Source organism: Cupressus sempervirens, chromosome 9, assembly GCF_028749045.1.
Source record: "Cupressus sempervirens isolate cs-2001-9-10 chromosome 9, ASM2874904v1, whole genome shotgun sequence".
NCBI classification, from domain to species: domain Eukaryota; kingdom Viridiplantae; phylum Streptophyta; class Pinopsida; order Cupressales; family Cupressaceae; genus Cupressus; species Cupressus sempervirens.
The window spans coordinates 10,738,397-10,761,338 of NC_143126.1; the positions used below are offsets into that span (position 1 = coordinate 10,738,397).

Genomic DNA, 22,942 nt, shown 5'->3' on the forward strand with positions numbered 1-22,942 from the left:
TGTACCAAGAAAGGACCCTTAGTCCTTACCTTGGTTTTTTAGTTTGATGTTTTGTCTTGTTCTTTTTCTCAATCATCATTTGGTGCTCCTGCTTTGATCGACTCTTTTGTTTGTATACTTAGTCCCATAGACCTATGTGGTTTTTTCGTTGGACATTAATACTATTATCTTATCTTATCTATAAGAGTATCACAAAGGTGTGTGGGTCTATTGAATTGTATGTGTAACATACTACCATACAAGTGAATCTTGGTCACCATATGGGAATTTTGGTTGTAAGGGTGAAAGATTATTGTACATTGTAAACTTGTCGTAAGGGGAAGAATGAATGGAATATAGAGTTGGGGTGATTTATGGCGAAATTTTTCCATTAGAGGGTCTTCTATGGTGGAAGTTTGTTGTTGGAGGGAGTCATATGGATGTGGTGTGCGTAGGTACCTTATAGTGGTGCCAGAGTTGGTGATCTTGCTATCTTGTTGAGTAACATTGGATGTGGACAAGATCCCAATCAGTTGGTAAGATGGGGGAATCGAGCACTAAAATGATGACACTACTATTGGAGATAACACGAGGAAAACAACTCAATAAGACCTTAGTGCAAGGGAAACACAGCTTAGTGAGACTTTGGAAAAAGGACAACAAATTAGTGGAACACTTCAACTTTTGGCAGAAGGAAGAACAAATGGGAATCAAAATGGGTAGAGCAATGAATTTGTGAAAGAGAAGTTCAATACATAATGTTCCCACACGCCCTATGATGTCGACATTTCCTAAAAGGATTAAAAAACATGGATAATGAGTCTACATTCTTGGAGATGCAGGATTAGTTTGATGCTAAGTTTGGAGCAAAACTACCCTTCAAGGATTATGTGGTTTGCAGATGAGATATTCTAAGAGACATGACCATCACAATAATGACATCGACAAGCTAAACCTATCTACTTTTGATAGTTTTGGAAAAACATCATCACAAGCATAAGTACAAAAAGCAAAAGCCTACTTCCATCTCAACCTAATGGTTGAAGATAAGGTAATCAAATTTACACCTCTCTACTTAGAGGGAGTCGCTCATGAATGATAACACCATAGAACAATCACCTTGAGCCATGATCAACTCACTTCATATGTCAATTCCACGGAGAAACTCGTAGACCACATTGACGGGATGGATCCAAAGTCAACTTCAAGGAGTTGGTACAACTAAAGCAAATAGGACCAGTGGACAGTTACATCACAAAATTTTAGACTACTAGTGTTGGTTATCAACAGTTTGGAGAGGAGACCGTATTATTCATGGATGGATTGATGGAACCCATAAAGGGCTGGGTCAAAGGGTTCAACCCCAAAACACTCATAGAAGTGATTAAGAAGGCATTTGGCATGGCGACCTCCTCTTCTTCTTCCAAGAGTTACACACATGCTAAACCACCCCTCGCATCGCAGAAGAAAGACAATAATTCCTACTTGAAGAAGCCACCATCAAATGAGGCCACAAGGTAGAAGCACAAGAGGAGAAAGCTTGGATACACGTGCAAGGAACCATAGGAGCCAAGTTACTGATGCTTAGGAAAGAGAAAGATCTACTACGTTGACGTGGTGTCTGGTAGTGAGGAGAATAAAGAATCTGAGCTACATGAAAAAGAAGGGGCTAAAGAAGACATAAACCGTGTGGAGAAAATTACCACACTAGTACGAAAGGAGGCGTCATTGTGGCACTAGTTGGCACTCCAAGGTGCAGTGTGTTTTGGGTTCATGGTATACCTCAAGGAAAATGGGTCATAGTCATGTTAGACAGGGGGGCCACTCTCAACCTCGTCAACTCATCACTCATCGGTAGGAGGGGTTTGCGTTTGAACGAACATGAAGGGTTTGAAGTCAAGGTGGTGGGAGAAAATCTATTGTCATGTACTCATCTAGTTCTGCAACTCAACATCACTATGGGGAACTATAGACTGTCAGATGATTTCTTTGTGGTAGATCCAGATGATATGAATATCACATTGGGCATTCAATGGATGAAGACCCTTGAACTCTACATTCAGAGTTTAAATATGGTGGAGTTCACATTCAAAGTGGATGGAAAGAAGGTAGTACTAAGAGGAATGTTGAATGACGTTTCAAGGGAGATTTAAGTGCAATGAATGGAAGCAATTTTCAGATATGATGCACACTGCTTGGTCTTGATCAAACTTTTGAGTGAGCAAAAACCATACTACCATGATGATGAGCTTTAGACAGTGTTGGGAAAGCATAGTTTGGTCTTCGCAAATATCCCATCTACTATACCCCCACATAGAGGATATGAGCACACCATCGAGTCGGAGGAAGGAACCAATCCTATTATCACCATGCTCTATCGCCATTTTAAGAAGTTCAAAGAAGAGACGGAGAAGACAATCTAGGAAATCCTTAGCAAAGGATGGACAAGATCTAGCTCTAGCCCCTTTGCATCCTCAATAGTGTTAGTGAAAAAGAAAGACAAGACCTTGAGGATGTGCGTCGATTACCGAGAGTTGAATAAGAAGACCATCAAGTATAGATACCCCTTTCCCAAGATTGACGAGCGATTGGATGAGCTGCTTAGAGAAATTTACTTCTCCAAGATTGATCTCTATTCTTGGAACCACCAGATCCATAGGGGAACAAGATGTCTAAAAGACATCATTTCATTGCCACTACGGACACTATTAGTTCTTGGTCATGCCATTTGGGTTAACCAATGCTCTAACCACCTTATGGTCCTACATGAATAACAACTTTAATAAGAAACTACCTATGTTTTTGTTGGTGTTCTTTTACGACATACTTATTTACATCAAAACATGGGAGGAACATCTGAGACATTTAAACAAGGTATAGGTATCATGGAGTCACACTTGCTATTTGCAAAGAGATCCAAGTGTGAATTTGGGATGACTAGAATCTTGTACTTAGGTCATGTCATCAAAACCCAAGGGGTTCGGGTGCATCAAGAGAAGATTCAAAAATTTCTTGATTGCTTAACACCAAGGACGCTTACAGACCAATGTAGATTCTTCAAACTGTGGTTTTTACAAAAGATTTGTGAAAGGGTTTTCATAGCTAGGAGCACCACTAACAGACCTGACAAAGAGGGGGCTTTCCATTAGGATGAGTAGACATACCAAGCCTTCAATAGATTGAAGGAAATCATGAGTACATGTTCATTACTAGCACTACCAAACTTCGCTCAACCCTTTGCCTTGGAGTGATGCATCAAGAAAGGGCATTAGAGTAGTGTTAATACTAACACTTGTGCCATAGGAAGTTCAAGGGAATAGATGATAGGTAATTTTGTACATGTTTTAACTTAACTACCTATTGCCCAACTATGTACATTGTCCAAGTTTCAAAAATACCTTGTTCGAGAAAAAAATATTGTGAGGATAGACCACAAAAGTCTAAGATATTTCTTGGAGCGGGACTTGAACAAGTGACAATAGGGATCAAAGAGGAAAATCTAAGCATATGATTTTGACATTGAGTATGTGAAGGGGAAGAGAATGTGGTGGTTGACACACTATTAAGGTGACCTTCCATATGTTTATTGTCACATATTTTGGTAGATTGGAGGGCCTACCTATTGGTTAAATACTCCAAGAACACCTTTGTATGTCAGTTGATGGATGGTCAAATATAGGATGACAGGTACAAGAGAGTTTATAATGTCATCTACTACAAGGATAAAATCTATTTGGTATCCAGATCGAAGATGTAGTGAATATTTTGAGGGATGTTCACAATTCACCCTTGACAAGAAATCTAAGATACCTCAAAACCTACAGGCAAATCTAAGAGAGGTTTTTTCAGAAGGGCCTCAAAGATGAAGTAATCAACACATAAGAGAATGTTCCACTTTTCAACAAAATAAATATGAGCATACTTTGTCTATAGGGTTACTTCAGCCTTTGCCAATGCTCGATTAGAAATGGGAAAGCTTTTTGATGGACTTCATTGCTGAATTTCTAGGGTGCAAGGGAAGGATTGCATTTATGTTGTGATAGATTTTTTGACCAAATATGACCATTTCTTTGCCATTCCCATGAGATTTCAGGAAACTTATGTGGAAGAGTTATTTTACTGAGAGGTGTTTCGCTCGCATGGCTTTTCACATAACATAGTCAGCGACACATATGGTCATTTCCTTAGCACTTTTTGGATGGAACCTTTCTTGGTAGGTATGAAGTTGTCACTATGTAAAAGCTACCACTTGCAGACGGATAAGCATACATAAACTGTGAACAAGTGGTTGGAGGGCTACCTAAGGAACTACGTCATAAAACAATAGAAAGTGTCAATCCATTGGTTTCACTTAGTGGAGCATTGCTACAACACAACCTTCCACATGTCGATAGGTGTATCACCATTCAAGTCAATTTATGGTCATGAGGCTTCTTCATTTGTGGGTCTTTCATTAAGTGATAGTTGTGCACCGAGTGCCATGGACTGGTTGCATGAGAGCTTGGATATTCTTCAATCTCTCAAGGATAACCTATAGATGGCTCAAAATCAGTAGAAGATGTAGACTAATGGGAACATGGTTGAGCAAAATTTTGAAGTAGGAGATTTGGTCTACCTCTAACAACAGTTGTACATGCAGCCTTCCTTGAAGAAAAGTGGTGCTGAGAAGATGAAGCTTTGCTTCTATAGACCATACAAAGTGGCTTAAAGAGTGGGAGAAGTTGCCTACGATTTGGAGCTTCCTAAAGGAAGTCTAATTCACAATGTCTTTCATGTTTCATGCTTCAAGAAGTCAATTGGTGAATGTGTCATGGTTTCCCAAGAACTCCCACCTATTGATGAAGAGGGAAAACGTGTGTTGAAGCTCAGAGGAATCATCGATGTCAAAGAAAGGAAGATGAGCTCACGCACAATAAAAAAGTATGTATTCTGTTGGAAGAATTTGTAGGCTGAAGATGCCTTATGGGTGAGCAAGTAGGTCTAGGAGCATCCCAATTTGCAATTGCTTGAGGGCAAGCAATTAAAGGACAATAATGTTCTCAAAATATTCAAATGACTTGACATAATTAATTGATTTAAGCAGTCCCAAATCTACTGATATCCTATATACCCTTTTATTAATCAATTTAATTATAATATAAAAAGTAATAAATTATTAATGTTAGCCTGCTTGTAACCATTCAAGAAACTTCTTGGAGCCATTTATGTTTGGCATTATAAGAAGTCATGGTGCATTTTATGTTTCTTATGTATTTGCAATTCCAGTTGGAATTCAACATTGTTGTTGTTTTGTAGGTGTGAGATCCTCCCTTTTATGGCATTAACAGTTTCAATGGGAGTCACTCCTCACCCTATTTTGCTTATTGATCCAAATTTGTGAAGTCTTTAATTGACGACAAACTTGATGTAATTTGATATATATATATATACACACACACACGCACTCCATCAATTATTCATTCCTATGTGTCAATTTGCGATATATTATGGTTTGCATTGAAGATTGAGATATTGTTGCCAAATTTGTATACCTTACCTTGCTCAATGACTCAAAACAAAACTATACTAAGAATACCATACAAAGTGTAGGAGACCAAATATGTGTAACAATGGGAAATTATCTATCGTACACACATCTTCAACCTAAATCAGCATTCTATATTGGCCACTACATTTGTCTCATAGCTTTTGTATGGGTGTCGTGGAGGTGTGTTGGCCCATGGTACCATGCGGGTAACATTCTATCATATGGCTGAAGCTTGGTTAATGTACAAGAATTTTGGTTATACAGGTGAAACATTAAAGTACAATTTCCTCTTCTCATACGAGGGAGACAAATTATTGTATGCATGGAATATTGAGTAGGGTGGTTATATGGTGGAAGCTTGTCGTCGGAGGCTGTTTCCCATTGGAAGTTTGTAATGGAAGGATTCGTACAGTTGTAGTATACATATGTAGAAAACAAAATCCAAAGGGTGCCTCTAAGGATAATCATGAGCCTTCAAACTTGTATATCTAGCCATATTCTATGAATGTTAATTGCATTGCAAAATTGGACCTACAAGTGCTCTTAAACACAGTCTCTTCAATTGGAGTTTAAATTGAATAGTTGGTCAATTGACTATGAAAATCCTTGTTTTCTCATGACATTCCTTGTAGCTATGCATCTTGTTTACCGTACAAAATAAAACGATACTTATTGCATGTAGTACAGTAAGATATAACATAGAACAGATACTTTATTCATATATGCAATATGCACTCCAATGCTTACAATATGATTATGATGATTCCAATCATGATGTCTCAATAGTCCCTTTGGATGGTGTACATATACTTTCCCAAAGGGGTGACTCAACCGTCACGCGCCCTTTCGGATACATATCTACCTATCGGTTACAATATAGATTTTACCGACAACACATCTCACTTTCTCATCAATATCCAATCTATCTTTATTTCCACCTCTTCATGAATGAAAATCACAAATTTTCTAGACTTTTAAATGGGCTTAGTTTTTAGGTACAACTTGGGATGCAATTTTCAGAATTTGTTTCCACTACGAACAAAAATGTTGCAACGTGAACAAGATTCGAAGGGTCCTTGCATTGATTAAATAGCATTAATTTCTTACCTATAAATTTCTTAAAGGAATTCCTTTGGCTACTCCTTTTTAGATAAAATTTCCTCACCATTTTTTCCTTCTATGTAATATCCCAATAAACAAACCTCATCTAAATTAGTTGGGTTAGCAATGATAACTCTCCTCTGATTGGATGCAACTCATCATGATATTTGGGAAGGGTATCTACTTCATTTAATGTTGTGTAAAGTAACATGGGTTCCCTATAAATTTCAATTGTATAATTTTGAACTTCACTAATGTTATGGATGTTGAGATAAACCTCCATTTTCTTTTTCAAATTGCTAAAATCTCAACATTAACTTGACTTTTAAAAGTTTTGATGTCTACCTTGGTTTAAAATATAAATGGAAACCTTCTAGTTTTTACCTCATTTAAAAAAAAATTTCCTTCCCAATGTGATGTCTCCAATTTTTTTGATAAAATGACTCAATTAATTAACTAATTAAGTGCTCCCAGAATTTAAATCATATTAGAAAGGACCTTTAATTGATTAATTAAATTAATAAAATAGGAGGCCCAATTAGTAAAATAATAAATTAATAAAATAAGGCCCGTTATGACCTGTTATAAATTTCTAGACGCTTCTCGAGGCCTTTATAAGGAGATGATTGGGCATTGTAAATCATCATGGATTGTATTTGAACTCTTCTTTGTATTTCCAGATGCTGAAGGTTGAAGGTGGTTTGTATGTAGTTTCAAAGGTGCAAGATCCTCCCCATTCTATATTTGCAGCTTCGGTGGTTAGCAACCACCCTAGTCTTCCATTGAATATTGTTGGTGTACTGTGTTGATGATTCATTCCTATATCTACAATAATCTTATTATGGAGGAATTATCTAGTTCTTGGCCATTCAATGTTGGTGTATACTTTGTGTTGATAATTCATTCTTGTATATGCAATAATCTAATGATGAAGGAATTATCTACAATTTTATCCTTCAATGGAAGTAACATGTTATACAGAGTGTTTGGAAGTGTGTCGAGTACCATTGATTGAAGGAGGAAGGTGTTGAAGGTATTTTTCCCTCTGGTATTTTCCCTTGGGTGCTTCCTTAGGGTTCTTCCATTGGATTTCCCTCAAGTACATCACAATGGTATGTGACATGCAGTGGAAATACGAGTACCATGCGTTTGGGTACATTACACCCAATGGAACTCATGCTCCACCTTCTCTTCTTGTTATCTTGTTTAATGCCATGTTTCTTGGCTAGACAATCCACTAGATTATTGGTAGATGAATGTTCTTTGTTCATTTCAGGTTGTTGTCTAGACATATTCTCTTGTTGTTCAATGCTCTACATGTGGCACTTCACTACTCATTCCATATAAATTTCTAAGGTTTCATAATCCTTTCTTACTTAATTCCAATAATACGTTCCACTCTCTAGATAACCTTCTCATTGTCATACAACTTCGATTTCCACTTGCATTCCCATGAGTTTAACTTGCTCAATTACCAAATTGATCCATAGTTTCATAAAAAGCGCCAATTCCTATTATTTTATTATTATTTAGAATTGTTTCTATATCTTTGGAAGCTATGTGATTTAACTCATTTCATCTAGAAAAGAATTTATCAACACAAACACATTAGAAAACACATTTTTATAATGGAAATCCCCACCAAAAGAGGAAAAACCACTTTGGTAGGTGCCTAGCATGACTACTAATTTGTATTAACTGAAAACAATTACAAAGAGAGGTGTTTGCAATTCCAAGCTACCTCCTATTCTTTATGGATTTCACTACGAATTGGAGCTGACCTTCCTTGTGCTTCATTAATGTCAAAATACTTATCAAATATTCCAAGAGATCCACATGAACTTAGAAATCCCCTTTTCAATTTGTGTAGTGGTTGTTCAATGCATTGAAAGCCTCCAATATAGAAAATGAAGTGTCAAAATTGTGATCCCTCATCACCCAAACTATTGTTTGCACTATGGCATATTTTTTCCTTTGCACATTGTTTCTTTTGCCATATTAGTTTCTCGTTTGCCATGATATTCTCTCATATGCTATGATATATTAATCATTCACCATGGTAGCAATTTTTTCTCACGGTAGATGGAACATTCACCACAATACTCAAATATTGTCGCTGCTTTGAATGGGGAAAAAAATTGTCTATCAAGAAATGTGGGGTTTTGCATATTTTCAAAATTTCAAAGAAAACATCATTATTTGTTCTTATTTTGTCTTGATCCTTTTGGGTTTAGTTCCCCAAAAATAGATTTAGCTCTAGAATAGACTAGGATTCGTCGCTTCCATGCCCCTTTGCTTCCTTACTATATCTATTTGGCATGTTTTTCTTTCACACCAATATTTTATAAGGCTCATCTTATCTCTCCAAGTCAATAAACTCCTCAGAAGCTAGAAAAATATGCTCTTACATGATATTAACTCTATTATACTGGTCATTTCAATGTTATCGAGCCATAACAATAATCCTAAGCCAATGCTTCAACTCTAAACTTTTCTCCAAAAAGACAATTTCATGTGAATAACAATATTCTTTTTCATTAATTTCATTTCCACACTAATGACTAGTCATGCCTACATTTGGAATGAAATTTCCTCTTTTGATTGAGTCATTTTACAAATACTCTATTAGAGTTCATTGTGCTTTCTAACCCACAAGATCTTTGAAGTCCTACATGATAGCCCTTATTTTAACTAAGCCAATTTTTCAAATTTTCTGGTGAGAATGTTTTAGAAAGAGTGTTGTGTTGTTAGGGTTCATATTTTATTTGCTGTCATTTTCAAAGGATGGCCCTAACATGATATTTTTGCCCCAACCTAGTATTATATTCTTGCCCTAGCTTGATGAAGTAATGCCCTAGGATTGTGTTTTCATTTTCTCTCACACGAAAAATTTCATAAAAATTCACAATCTAGCCCTTACCCTAGGTTTTATTTCTAAGCGGGAGATTATTTGTAATTTGAATCTTCTCTTACAATCTTATGATCAAAGGGGTTGGCGGGGGATCGTAGGGTTAAAATTTGTGTCTCTCGATCTTACGATTCCTTTGTGTTGTGCCATCGTAAGTCTGATGAAAAGGTTTTTAGACCATGGTGTGCGATGTTATGATAAACAGGTGATCGTGGGATCATAGAGGCAGAAGAGAAGGATCACGACCATACGATAAGTGGCTTATCGTAGGATCGTAGAAATGTGAAAATACAAGGAAGAAGCTAAAGAGTGTCAATCCTACGATAAATGAGTAATTGAGGCATCGTAACGATCTTTGTGAAGTTTTTTGATGTTACGCTAAGGCCCTAGTCGTAAGATTGGTGGAGAAGAATTTGAAGCTCACGATGCTATAGGGGATGACGATCGTAAGATCAAAAGGTAACAAATGAAAAAGCAAGGTGGCAGTTCAGTGTTAGAGAAATGACATGTGTTCTATCCTGATTGGTCAGAACTACAACGCATAAAAGGTGGATTCCACATCAGGCCGGTGGGGCCAAAGAGGTCTTTGCATAAGTTTTATGGAAATATGACAAATCTTGTTCTCTGATCTTACGACAAACAGTGTTTCGTAAGATCTCAAGGGCAGCAATAAAGAGTTATGATGCTATGATAGGCAGTGTATCGGGAGATCGTAAAGGTGAAAGTTAATGCCGATGATGCTATGATGAAGAAAGGTAACGGTTTCCTCATAACAACGTAAGGATGAGAAGGATGATTGTCGAAGTTACAAAATGGTCCACCAAATTGTGATCGTAAGATCGTAAGGCAAAGGGAAGTAAGACAAGATGCTACACTAGTGAGTGTAAGATGCTTCTCATAAGATCGTAAAGGATTTAAAGGTAAGCTCCGGTGTCACGATAACTAGTATATCGTGAGATCTTAAAAGCTTTTCTCAAGGCTTACAATGATGCGATAAAGGGTCTGATTTCATGAGATCATAAGATCATAGAGCAAATGTTCCTTGCCTAAGATGTTACAAAGGGTTTGACTTCTAAGTCGATTGTAAGATTGTAAACCCTAGTTTTGACCTGAAAATATGTTTTTCTTTTTTGAGCTAGAAATGACAAGCGACTCTCGACCAATGAGATTTGATTAATGTACAAAAAATGTAATGCTGGATAGTAATGGCAACGCTCCCCTGAGGTGATGGAAGAAATTGATTTTAAGGCTCGAGCATGTTGAGAATCAATGCAAAAGGAACGTTGATGTTGTACACTGAATTATAAAGACATTCTGTTGATTAGTTACAGTTTACTATTTGCAAAGAGAAGAAAATCCAAGTAGTTGCAGAGTTTCCAATGCGTACAGTTTATTACCTTCAGTGCCTGAGTATAGATTTGATCTAGTATTTTCCAACATATAGTCAGAATGTCTAATAAGGAGGTAGAAGAGATTCAAGTGTCAGACATGGAGGTTGCGGAAACTTCAACTTCCAAGGGAGGGAAAACAAGACAAAGGAAACCTAATAGGTTTGTTAAAGAATGGATTAAGCTTTTCCTAGGATCCTCAAATGTTAATGCTGCAGATGATCACGCTTTTTTGGACCCGTATGCTCTATGCAAAGATGCTACATGCCCTGGAGTCACAGGTTCTGACCTTTTCAAGTATTTCTATCATAACAGAGAGAAGAAGATCTTGGTGTGTAATTTGTGGAAGAAGAACTTGGCAAAATTGATTTTTCTAGAGATTTTTATTGACTTTGATTTGTTAAAAGTCCTAATCATGTCGTACAACTCGGCCACCAAATCATTCCATAGGAGAGATGGAACCATTCTTTGTACACTGGACCGTGCTTCATTCATTAAAGCTTTTGGATTGGATGGTGCCATGGGCCAGCCTATGGACTTGGAGGATCTAGAGGAAGTTTGAGAAAAATACGAAGGCCTACACAAGGAAGTCTATGCTACAACATATTCCTATGGACTTAAAGAGTGTGGGTGATTACCCTAAGGTGGAGAAAATATGCCTTTGGATAAATTTAAGAATTATTTTTTAAAAATAGTGTGGTGTCCACAAGGTGGTTGGCAAGGATGGAACAGATATGGTGTATGGAGCGGAGTTTATCATAGCCAGGGATGTGCAAGACTCATACCATGGAGGGGATTATGATTATGTTGAGTATATTTTGGAGGTGATGAAGGAAAACATTGCACTGGCTCAAAGTGTAGAGATGAAAGATTTCAAATTCCATCACTACTCCCTGCTGATGCACTTGATCCTATACAAGAACGTGGGGTACATAAGCCTTGATTTCATTGATCATACCTCTGATGCAAATGGAGAGCTGCCAATTCAGCTGTAGACATGGGTATGGGATAGTTCATATCACTTTTCTGATTTTGTATCTTCTTTCAATAATTTTAGTGTTGTCATAATGAAAATGCTAGACCTAGGTTACTTTAGGGCACCTGAATCTTGAAGGGTCTTTTGAGACCAGCCCTCCTCCCAAAAAGCAAAAGATTAGACCATAATTGGGGGGACATTTTCCTTTTTCCAACCTTTTCCCTAATGAGAGTATATGGTTGTCCCCAGCCACCCCACATATTGCCAAAATTCATCCCTCCCAGACTGGCCATTATTGAATTTATGTGGCAGTTGTTTATGGTTAATAGGGAGTATCTAGGGCCTAAGGTTCATAGGAGCACACTTTTGTGTAGATGTTTCAAGGTTGGGGACTTTTTAATTGAAAAAAGAGGCCCTAGATCAAATTCATTCTTTCCTCCACCACAACCTGTCAACTAATCCTTACAGGATGTATGATCTTGATAATTGGATGAAGAACACCCTCAAAGAAATAAGGAACTATGTGTTGCCTAATACCAAGGAGCTACCCCATGAAGATGTTATCCCTAATATTGTTGCAGAGGGGGAGGCAGCTGACAAACTGGCCAAACTTGATGATGTGTTGAGGGTAGAGAAGGAGATGAAGAGAGTAGATCCCAATTTCAAGGGATTTTATATGGATGTCCCCTATCCTCATAGGATTAGGAACATGGTCACTGTCCATGCTGAAATTATGGCCCAAATGCCAGAGGGACCCATAGGAGAAGAAGAGAGGGTATGTCCTGACAGCCCTAAACCTGATGTGACTCTAGAAGAAGAAGAAGAAGAGCCTATTGAGGCATCATGGATCACTAGGGGGAATAAGAGGCAAAAAGTTGTCCTTATCCCTGCAGAGGTTAAACAGAGCACACTGCAAATACTACCTTGTAAGAGTCAGTATTTTGCTGATTTGAGGCAAAGCTATGTACAAGACAGGGTTATTGCAGTTGAGAATACACTTACTGATTTATAACTAGCTGCAACAAGGTTGGATGATAGGATTATCCAAGCCCAACAGTTTATAGAGGATGATGAATTCATCAAGTCAACTGAGTTCAAAAGTTTTTTGTATAAGGTAAAACAAAGTGAGTTGATGCTCAAAATGAAACGAGGACAATCTGATGAACAAAAGCTAGAACTGGTTGAGAAATTGCAAGCATATGATCCTGAGAGTGAAGTCATGACTCTGGAGGAGGCAAGAGATCTTTTGTAGAGGAGTGGGATGTTGTTGGTGCCCGGGTGGGATTTGGAGCAAGCATTCAAGCTTGATCAGATCAGAAGACAGGAAAATGTCATCTCATATGAGGCATGTGGTGCTGATGGACTGCAAAGAGGATCAAGATTCAACATTGACACCAAATCTTTGGCAGTATGGAAAATGGCTCCCTCATCAAACAAACCAAAGCTGATGGATGTGCAGAGCACAAAATAGGGTAACATAGTTGTATGTACTTTGCAATGTACTTCAAGTATAGAAATCTCAAAGGCCTTGAAGCATTTCTCATTCATGAATGAGGCCAAGGTAGAGGAGATAGATACAGGGTTATCCAACTCTGTGCATGATTACATTGATGTAAGGAAGCTTTACGAGGATGAGCTTAGGAAGAGCCATGTCTACAAAGAGAAGATTGAGGAGTTTGAGGCCAAGATCCAAGTGTTAGAGATTGAGGTTGCATCTCTCAAAGAGAAATTATCCAATGTAGAGCAAGTCGCTACTGCAGAACAGGAAAATCAAGAGCAGCCATCTAAGGTCACAACTGAGGCCCCAACACAAACAAATGCGCTGGAGGCAGAGGATACAACAGAGCCCAAGAGAATAAGCATTGATGCTCCACCAACTTAGCAAGGAGATGAGGTAAGGACATATGTCCTTAGGTGTATGATTGGCCACAGGGTTGAAACTCTAAAGAGTATATCACAACAGGCTCATACATTCTATGTTTCTTTACAAGGTGCTAAGCAATTTTGCAATGAAGCACTTTCATGGCTATCACCTACATTCAATCTATGGGGGCCATATACTCAATTCTTAGAAAGGCTTATTTTGATGATGGCTAAAAAGCTAGATTTGCCTGATAAGATAATCATAGTGAAGGAGAGCCTAGAAGTAGTTAAAGATTTAATTGGTTTCTTCACTGGGAAATTACAAATTATACAAGGTAAGATAAAAAAATTATCTCAGGGAATTGAGCCCTGCATACTACCAATTTTGGATGATAGTAATATGTTGAAAGAATGGCATGATTGGTCTAATGCATTCAATGCAATATTGACTCAAGAGGCCACGGTGGCAATTTTTGAAGACAACAGTGATGCCCCTTTCCATAATTTCATTGACTCCTTGTTTAGAGCAGAAATAGACTTGAATAAATTCACAGTGGAGTCTAAAGCCATAACGGATGCCAGGTGGATAAAAGCCATGAAGGACCTAGAAGAGGTTAAAACCATAGAGTGGCCCACCAAGCGAGAGATTTATGTTTGGGAAGTGGTGGGAGAAATAAGGGCTCTACCAACAAGAAGCGGCTAAGAAATAATTGAGATTAAAGGCAACAAGAGATTAAGGATAAGATCAGATATATTGAGCAATTCATCAGAAGGATAAATCTCTCATAAATATGCCTATCAAATTTTGAGACTTTTGAGGAACCGGAGGGCAGAAGAAGACCAAGTGGATTAAAGTTAAAGTGACTGCAGTAAAGTGCCACCTGTTGACTTTTCAACTACCTTCCTAATTTTGGATCAAGCGCATGAGAATGTTTTTGAATATCTTTTTGTTCATGTCTTGCCCTTTTTCTCTTCCTTTAAGGTGATGACATGTGTCCTCCTCCCATCTGTAGCTTGTTGCAATCCTATATAAGGATTTCCAGGATGAGGAGTGGAGGTCGGAAGTCTGTATATTTTTCAGTAGTATGTTATTTTACAGTCCATCCAAGTCTTTTGTGGTTGTATGAATGTATTCAGGCTTGTGAATTTGAAAGAAAAATGAATATGAATGATCAAATTGCCAAGTTCTGAGTTATACTGTGAGTTGATATCAAGTATTGTATGTATTTTACAAAGGAAATTAATACAAAAAGGAAAGTCTGCATATCTGTGTATCTGAATTTTGTCTCCTTCCTTGCATATTGGTGATCTTGAGATTGAAATGAGAAATGCTCTTTCAATTTAATACAATTCAGATAAGTTGTATATTTCTTATTGATTGCTTTTAGTTCAAAGAATTAAGTAATTGCTTTCAATAAGTGGTAGAGTTTTCAGTATATAAGGAGGATTTGATAAGAATGAGATTCAGAGTCCACTGTTGACAAATTTAATTGAAAGTCAATTAGATAGGTCTAAGATTGCTGGTTTTGACTCTATATAACAATGGATAAGGCACTGATCAATTAATTTCAGTTGCAAGTTGATGGTTTATACAGTTGCAAAATATACATATCAATCAAAATCAATTTTCCATTTTATGTAATGAAGAACTAAAGTTTCTGGTCAGCCCTTATTTGTAAGAGTTTTCCTCTTGATTATAAATAGCCATTGTGATCAAGAAGTTTATTACAAAGCTAAGAAGAAATTGTGACCAAGATCTATTATTAGGGATAAATTTGAGGGAAAAGGTATTAATAAGTGTCTGAAAAGAAAATCCACATCATCAATCACCTTCATATCCTTGACGTTCACCCACCTTGGCCTTGCAAAGCCTAAAGAGTACGGAGTATTTTGTACTCTGTTGAAGTTGGTCCAGAGCTGAGACTGATCATACTGAATATAGGATCTAGCTAATCCTTAGGTTTGTTTATGTCTTAAGCATCCTGGTATTGGGTTTAAAGTACCTAGTAGTCTAAAAAAAACAACCAACACTACATTTATGCGATATTTTTATATTGAAAGTTAGAACATCGTGTATCTACATGAAGTGAACATCTTGATACCTTCCTTTTCATAGTTTGATGCTTTACGATCCGTATGAGCATCTACATTTAATTTCTTTCCATGTCATTCTTTTTTATTTACCTAAACAAAGTGGATTTTGACTTGCTAGTGTTGTCAATACTCAAATCATGGAGCAAACAGTTTTTGAATTTTCTAAATAGTGTCTCCGAACTACATGATTATAAGATGTACATCCTCACAAGCACATTTATTTTGTGTTATGCACTTGAGCAGGTCCATCCATGATAAATCTATCACTACAGAACAGTCCTCCATGTCCTTCATTCACAATCGTTTTCCAAACAATTGATTAAATGATTTGCTGTATGTAAATGTTTGTTTGTAGCATGATACTGCAATTTTTTCAAACTACTGGACTCCTAAATGTATTGCATTATAAACTCCTATTTGTGCTTCCTTAATAAACAAATGTCTACGTACTTGGAGCTTATCTATATGACATACTCTAATAATCTATGGACTTTTCTTTTGTAGATTTATTGATCAAGGTATCCTTCTATTGTATTTAGCAAATACCACCAAAATGGTGTGATATAGGGATGAAATAAGATTTGTACATCATGCTTTTAAAAAAAAAATTAGCATCGTTTCCATTGTAATGCACCTTCCATAGCCTATAATTTCCACAAACTTCTAACAAGAAAAAAATATCAGTGTATTCTGGCACTATTCAGCCCATTAACTAATGTCTTGGGAATGGTTGAAATGGATGAGAGGAATTGGTTTATTCATTTTTATTTTCATTGAACAATTAATAGACTGCTGGAAATGATGTAAAACTTCAAAATATTGTGACTAATGGCTTCTGATCCTGCTTTGATCAGTTTGTTTTGGTATTATTTTTTCTTTGACATGGGTGAATGTGGTTCCCTTGACACATTCCTATTGTAAACTGCCTTTTATTTTAATAATGGATCAGCAATTCAAAAAGAATGAATGAGGGGATGTTGCCTTTCTCCCTCTTCAAGTCCCCCTGAGGCCTCACTTAGTCTTTTGTGTTTCAATGCAACGTTTACTTGGGTAATGCATGATTTTGCAAGTTGGCATTATTTTTGACAAATAACTGATTTCTTTAGAAACCATCTGCTTCTACTTCCACCTGTAGAGTAAACCGATCAATTACATCCAATGGGTTGTCAGGACTCAGCATATCTAGCCAAGATTTGAAGGAAAAACTGATTTATAGGCAACAAGCCCAAGACACTGAAGAACTTCAAAAGGCTTAAGATGGCATTTTCCTCATAATGTATAGAGCCCCCTGACTCAAATTCACACTATCTGCTCAGATCTGCATACCTCTTTTTAATATTTTATGATCCCATACTTGTAAAATCTTCTCGATACAAATGCATACAAACTTTTATGCCAAAATTTCCATGTCCTTTCTTGATGAGTCCAGAGGTGTGTTCTGAAACATTAGTATAAAATCTATTTCACAGTTAAATCCTGAAGCTCTTCCAATAATGCATCGCTGTAAACACAATTTCTAACCCTGATCCTGTGCTTACTAATTCCCCTTAATCTTGTGAACTCTCTCTTCCATGTCTTTGGGAATCTTTGGTTCAAGTACAGTATTATCCCCCAGATTTTAGTTTGGTGGTGCATTACAGTGACTTCCATAAATTGTTCCAAATGATTTTGTAACAAGAGAACTTTTTAAATCCATTTAATTATATTCTCTGCCATGTAGACCCTCAACTTGTCTTTATCAGTTTGTGTGAGGTGATGTACTACAATTTGACTTGATGCCAAGATTTACTAGTAATTCCTTTCCAAATCTAGGCACCATCCCACCCATATACACACCAGCTACTATTAGGAATAAAGTCGTGATTCCCATATCCATTTAAGAATTTTGTGCAGTTCCAACAACATCACCAAATACTGATGCTCTAACTTAACGTAATGGCAACTCAGAATACCCTTTTTGTCTATAGGCAACAAAATCCTTCTTTAGATGTATAATTATCCCTCAACTTCTTGGGTTTACTACGTATAACACACTATGCATCCAATACATGATCGACTTCCTTGATTTCTCGGCTTGCAGCTCATTAGTCCTTTCTTGATATCACTGCCAAATGTCTGATCCAAATTATAAACTTCACAGTTTCTTAAAACATCAACACTACCACTACTTCGGGAGCTGCACTTATCTAGTTTCTTGTAATAATCATTGCCATTATTTCCTCCAAATACATTGTCCTTCAGTGCTCATAATAGTTATTTGGTGCCTATTTTGAGCATCAGCTACAATATTTTAGTCCCCTTGCCAGTGGTTTACCTAAAATCACATTTTTGTTGTATTCAAGTTAGAATCTCTAAACAAATACCATATAGTTTGATAATAGTACCAAACTCAAATCTTTCTTTAGTTATACAATAAACATGAAATTAATACTGAATTGAACTTATTTATATCCTGATCAATCTTCTGAGCGCCTAGTTAGCCTATATTCTACATGATAAATCTCCCACCTGTCAACAACATTTGATTGTACCAAAAAAGTTTGATTGAAAAACACATTAATTTGCATGGTCACATAATACTAACATTTTATCTGCCTAGATCAACATATATTCTGAACCAGTGAACATTTATCTGATTATGTTACCAATCCACCATTATAGCTTTTTGATCTTAGATGCAATCCTAACCTATTGTTTGTATCATTTTGTCAAACTCTTATTCCACAAATTCATCTCCAAATCCCTTTTTGTACACCTACATCAAGTTTCCAATAATAATAGGACAGGGAAAAGGTCAAGGAATTTTTTAAAAGATTTTTCACTAAAGGTTTTTTGTAAAATAGTATTTGATTTTTATTTATTTATTTATTTTCTTCTTAACTCAGAAGCGTGCCCTTTGACCCAACCTAGTGCCCAACCCATTTTGTCTCACTTTTATTGCCAAGTTGGGGACAGGAAGGAGTGAGCTGGGGCAAGATTAGTCCCCTGATAATGTACACAATTGCCCACAAACCACATGCATCAGATAAATCCAATCCTAAATACTAGCCAACTTTTAATGTAAGCTATGCCTTGTGTTTGAACATTCCTTGATATAGTTGAGGAGCTTATGGAAAACATTGTTTGATTTATACATCAATATTCCCAATCACACTTTGTGATCCATTATCACAATAAGAAACAAATGGCAAAAGATATTCTATGATGGTTAATTTTTTTACTGTGTTTCTGGGGATTCATGTGTGAATCTTCAAAACCCAACTTTTCCAATCCTTCCAAACCCACATTTTGGAGTGAGCTATTCTTGTTTTTGGTCTACCCATCTTCCTAGGAAAAGACAAAGATAAGAAATCACAAAATTTTGTTTTTCTTAATGAGATATGATGTTGTGGTTCCTTTTCTTTTTAAGGTACTTTCTCCAAATCACGAGCTCTTTTCCATTAAATACAATTTTGAGTTTGACAAAAAGAAATTATGCCTTTGCGAAAATCCTCAAAGACAAACAATAAATAGAAAAGATTCAGCTACTAAAATAGCATATATGACTGCATTCCTTACTTCGTTTTCCTTTGAGAAAACCTAATAAAAAGAAAATTACTAATATGGATCCATGGTTCTCATATTTAATATCATTAGCTATGCTTTTTCTTGTAGAAACAGGATATTCCATACTGGGGAAGTTGTGGTAAACAGAGGATAAGTAGGACATGTACCATCCCATGCCATATTTTTAGAGAGTCAAACAATACCAGCATTGAAAACTGATTTTCAATTCTTTTTTGCACACTGATTTGTCAGTTTAATTTATTCAAATCCTGATACGCAAATTTCAACAGAACAGATTCAAAATAGACTTTGCATAGCAAAATTCAGGACTTGTGAAAAGCTTTTCTTATATTAATATGCAAACCATCACAGATGGAAATAATGCACCTAAATTTTTTACATATTTCCTCGTAGAAAAGTTGTTAATAGGAAGGAGCTCTTATCTGGAGGAACTATCAAAAGGAGAAAAAAAAACCACATCACTGCATCTTATTCAGTTAATAAAAATGATTTATCTTTTTATCATAATGCCTATATCCAAGGAAAATAGAGTCATAATTTATGTTCTCCCTACTTTTTCAAAGAGAAAAGGTAACATATGCAAGTATTTTTCCTATGAATTATGCATAGATGAATTAAAAAATATCATCGCTCTTTCAAAGATGGATTAAAAACAGATGCAGGAACGCTACTTGGATATACGGCAGAACATCTAACTGGAAGGTAGAGCACTGTGACTCTGGATCTTATAGTTTGTGACATTTTCTGTCCTTAACTAATTTAATCTTGGAACTTCAATTAGTCTAGAATGGCTTATCCCACTGCTTGAACGTGGATTTACTCATCAGGATTATCAAAGAAAAATAAACTTTGGTTAGCAATTTATGTTAGGGCTAGTGAAGAACACTAACAAAATATTGGAACAGTGAAGATAGATGTTGATTCATAATTGCATGTAGAAAGTGAAACAGATTACTAGAAAGCCATGGCTATATTCTATTTGTTGTAGGGAATCAGGGATAGAACCTTTTTGAGAAGTATTAGATGATTTTGCACACATGCTGCATGAGAATAGGCATAAAAAATAAAGAAATAGCTTACTCAAGATAATTTGAAATCGTAGAAGTACAAATAAGACCTTTCGGGACCAGTGGTCCATAGCCTCAGTTTTGAAACACAATTACTTTTCCCATTGTAATGATATTGATTTTTTTTGATCTGTCACAACCGTAAATTTTAAAAGTTGTTTGGTTACTTTTTTGAAAAATATGGACAGTTTAAACACTAGATACTTGTATTATTTTTATATTCCAGAATATGATTGAAGTCCGAAAATTTCTGTTTCACAAAAGAATTTGATTCCAAATTAATAGCTGGTGAAGTTATCGTCTAGAGCAGGAATTGCTCAACACTGTGTGCTTTATTTTCTTCACTAGAAGTTCTGTTCTGAAATCTTGCCATTTTGCCAATGCAGGAATGTATTGAAAGTGGTGGTTGATGTTCCACAGTTTGGTGAATTGCACGTCCACTGCACTCAGCTGGACCACCTAGATGAGGGGTGGAGAATGAAGCAGGTAACGGCAATGATGAGTGGAGAAGACACTCCACATATTTTAATTGGAGGCTTGAATTCCCTTGATACAAATGATTATTCTGAAGAACGCTGGGAAGATATTATAAAGGTTTGTCTTATGAACCCCAAAAAAAAAGTAAAATTCCAAGAGTGGGACAGATTCCATTTTGTTTATTGGAAAACAATAGATGTAAACCAGAACTTCCAAAACTCAAATGTATTATGCAGTTTCATGAAGATAAAGGCAAACCAACCCCAAAAGGTGAAGTAATGAAACTCCTCAAAGCAAAAGGCTATATCGATGCAAGGCATTTTGCTGGAGACTGTGAGTCTGTTGTAGTGATCGCAAGGGGTCAAGGTAGTATGCCACATTTTACACTATTTAAACATTTTCCAATCATGTTTGTCTCTTTTTCTTGACATAGAGATATGTGTGTGTATTTCAGAGGTGCAAGGGACTTGCAAGTACGGAACACGTGTTGATTATATTTTAGCATCCCATAATGCACCATACAAGTTTGTTCCTGGTTCATATGCAGTGGTCTCATCCAGGGGAACTTCAGATCACCATGTTGTGAAAGTGGATGTTCAGTTACGAGAACCCATCAAACCTGCTCAACAGCAAAGGACTATAAGGATTTGGCAGCCTTCACCTAGAGGTATTTGGCGATTACATTGATGGGTATATTTGGGAAGAATTTGATGAACCTTACAAAGGGGGTATAATAAACCTTTCATAAGGTCTACAGAGGTCATGATTTGATGACTTCACCTGTAAATCATGTAAGTTGAAAAAAGCTGTGTAATTGTAGTGTTGTAGAGTAATTCTTCCCACGTAAGTTTCATGATTGTGCTCTTTGAACAAAGAGGCGGAGTAATTTGTCAACATTTTATTAACAAGATGATGAGGGTGAGTTGATTGGGAGAGTCTTTTTTGTTTTTGTTCTCTTCCTGATTTTGGAGGCAAGTCAATCTCCATGCTTTTGAGTAAAATTAGAGATTAACGCCATTCTCATTTCATGCCTGGTCCTATCTTTCATCAGATGAGTTTACCCATCTTTCACTAGATGAATTTAGCTACATCTCGTTTTTGTTTCTTTTTAAATTGCTCTGTATAGATCAAGGGTAGTTTTTTTACATGACGACTCTCTCTCTCTCTCTCTCTCTCTCTCTCTCTCTCTCTCTCTCTCTCTCTCTCTATATATATATATATATATATATATAAAGTGAGCATGCAAATCTTATATAATATGGGCTGAGGATGCAATTTTCTTACCATGTTAAAATTATAATGTCATTTTATCTCAGTTGCACTAAATCTTGCTTGGCCGGAAAAGAACTACAGAACTGTGAAACCATATCTCAGTTGGATTAAATGTTGCTTGAACACAAAAGAGCTACACACTGCTGGTTAGTTTATGCACTCAAATATTAACGCTTACTTTATTATGGCAACCACTCTTGAGCTTAGATCTCATAAATTTTGTAAACTTCAAAATTGATTCAATTTATTTTGTTTTTTATGTGATTAACTCTAAAAATTGTTGTCAATACATGATATGCAAAAAAGTATCTTTCATTAGTTCAACTTACTTCAAGATTGTGTATATGGTTTTGACATGGATTCGTGTTTGAAACTACTATTTCATATGTGATCTTGTTGCCTAACATGTTGACTATGTATTGTTACACGTTGCTTTGACAAAGTTAAGTGGTTGCAAATTGTTGCTTGTGAATAAAAGGCAGCTTCCATATTGAATATTCTTCCCAAAAATATTAGATTGGAGCCTCTTTTGCGTTATCTTCTTTTAATATTAACTATGAAGGTGTTTTGTTGTTTTAAATAGCTTATTTTCGTTTGATATTAGAGTTTAGCTAACCTGTGAGATCTTTGGATAGGAAAATGGTTGTTTATTACTAATCTTAGTTTTAGACGGAGCTATGCCCAAACGAGGTCTTATTTTAGGGAAAAGATGGTGAGCACATG

General features: G+C 36.4%; 1 protein-coding gene across 1 annotated transcript in view; it reads left to right on the forward strand.

The window, feature by feature from the left end:
* LOC149537381 (uncharacterized) overlaps window positions 1-21,973 on the forward strand; it is a 33,235-nt gene extending 11,262 nt beyond the window's left edge. The window contains exons 2-4 of the mRNA XM_089802879.1: window positions 20,857-21,064; window positions 21,184-21,313; window positions 21,402-21,973. Coding sequence (XP_089659005.1) covers window positions 20,857-21,064; window positions 21,184-21,313; window positions 21,402-21,634 — 571 coding nt within the window. The 3' untranslated portion in view covers window positions 21,635-21,973. The remainder of the gene's footprint in view (window positions 1-20,856; window positions 21,065-21,183; window positions 21,314-21,401) is intronic.
* The last annotated feature ends 969 nt before the right edge of the window (window positions 21,974-22,942 follow it).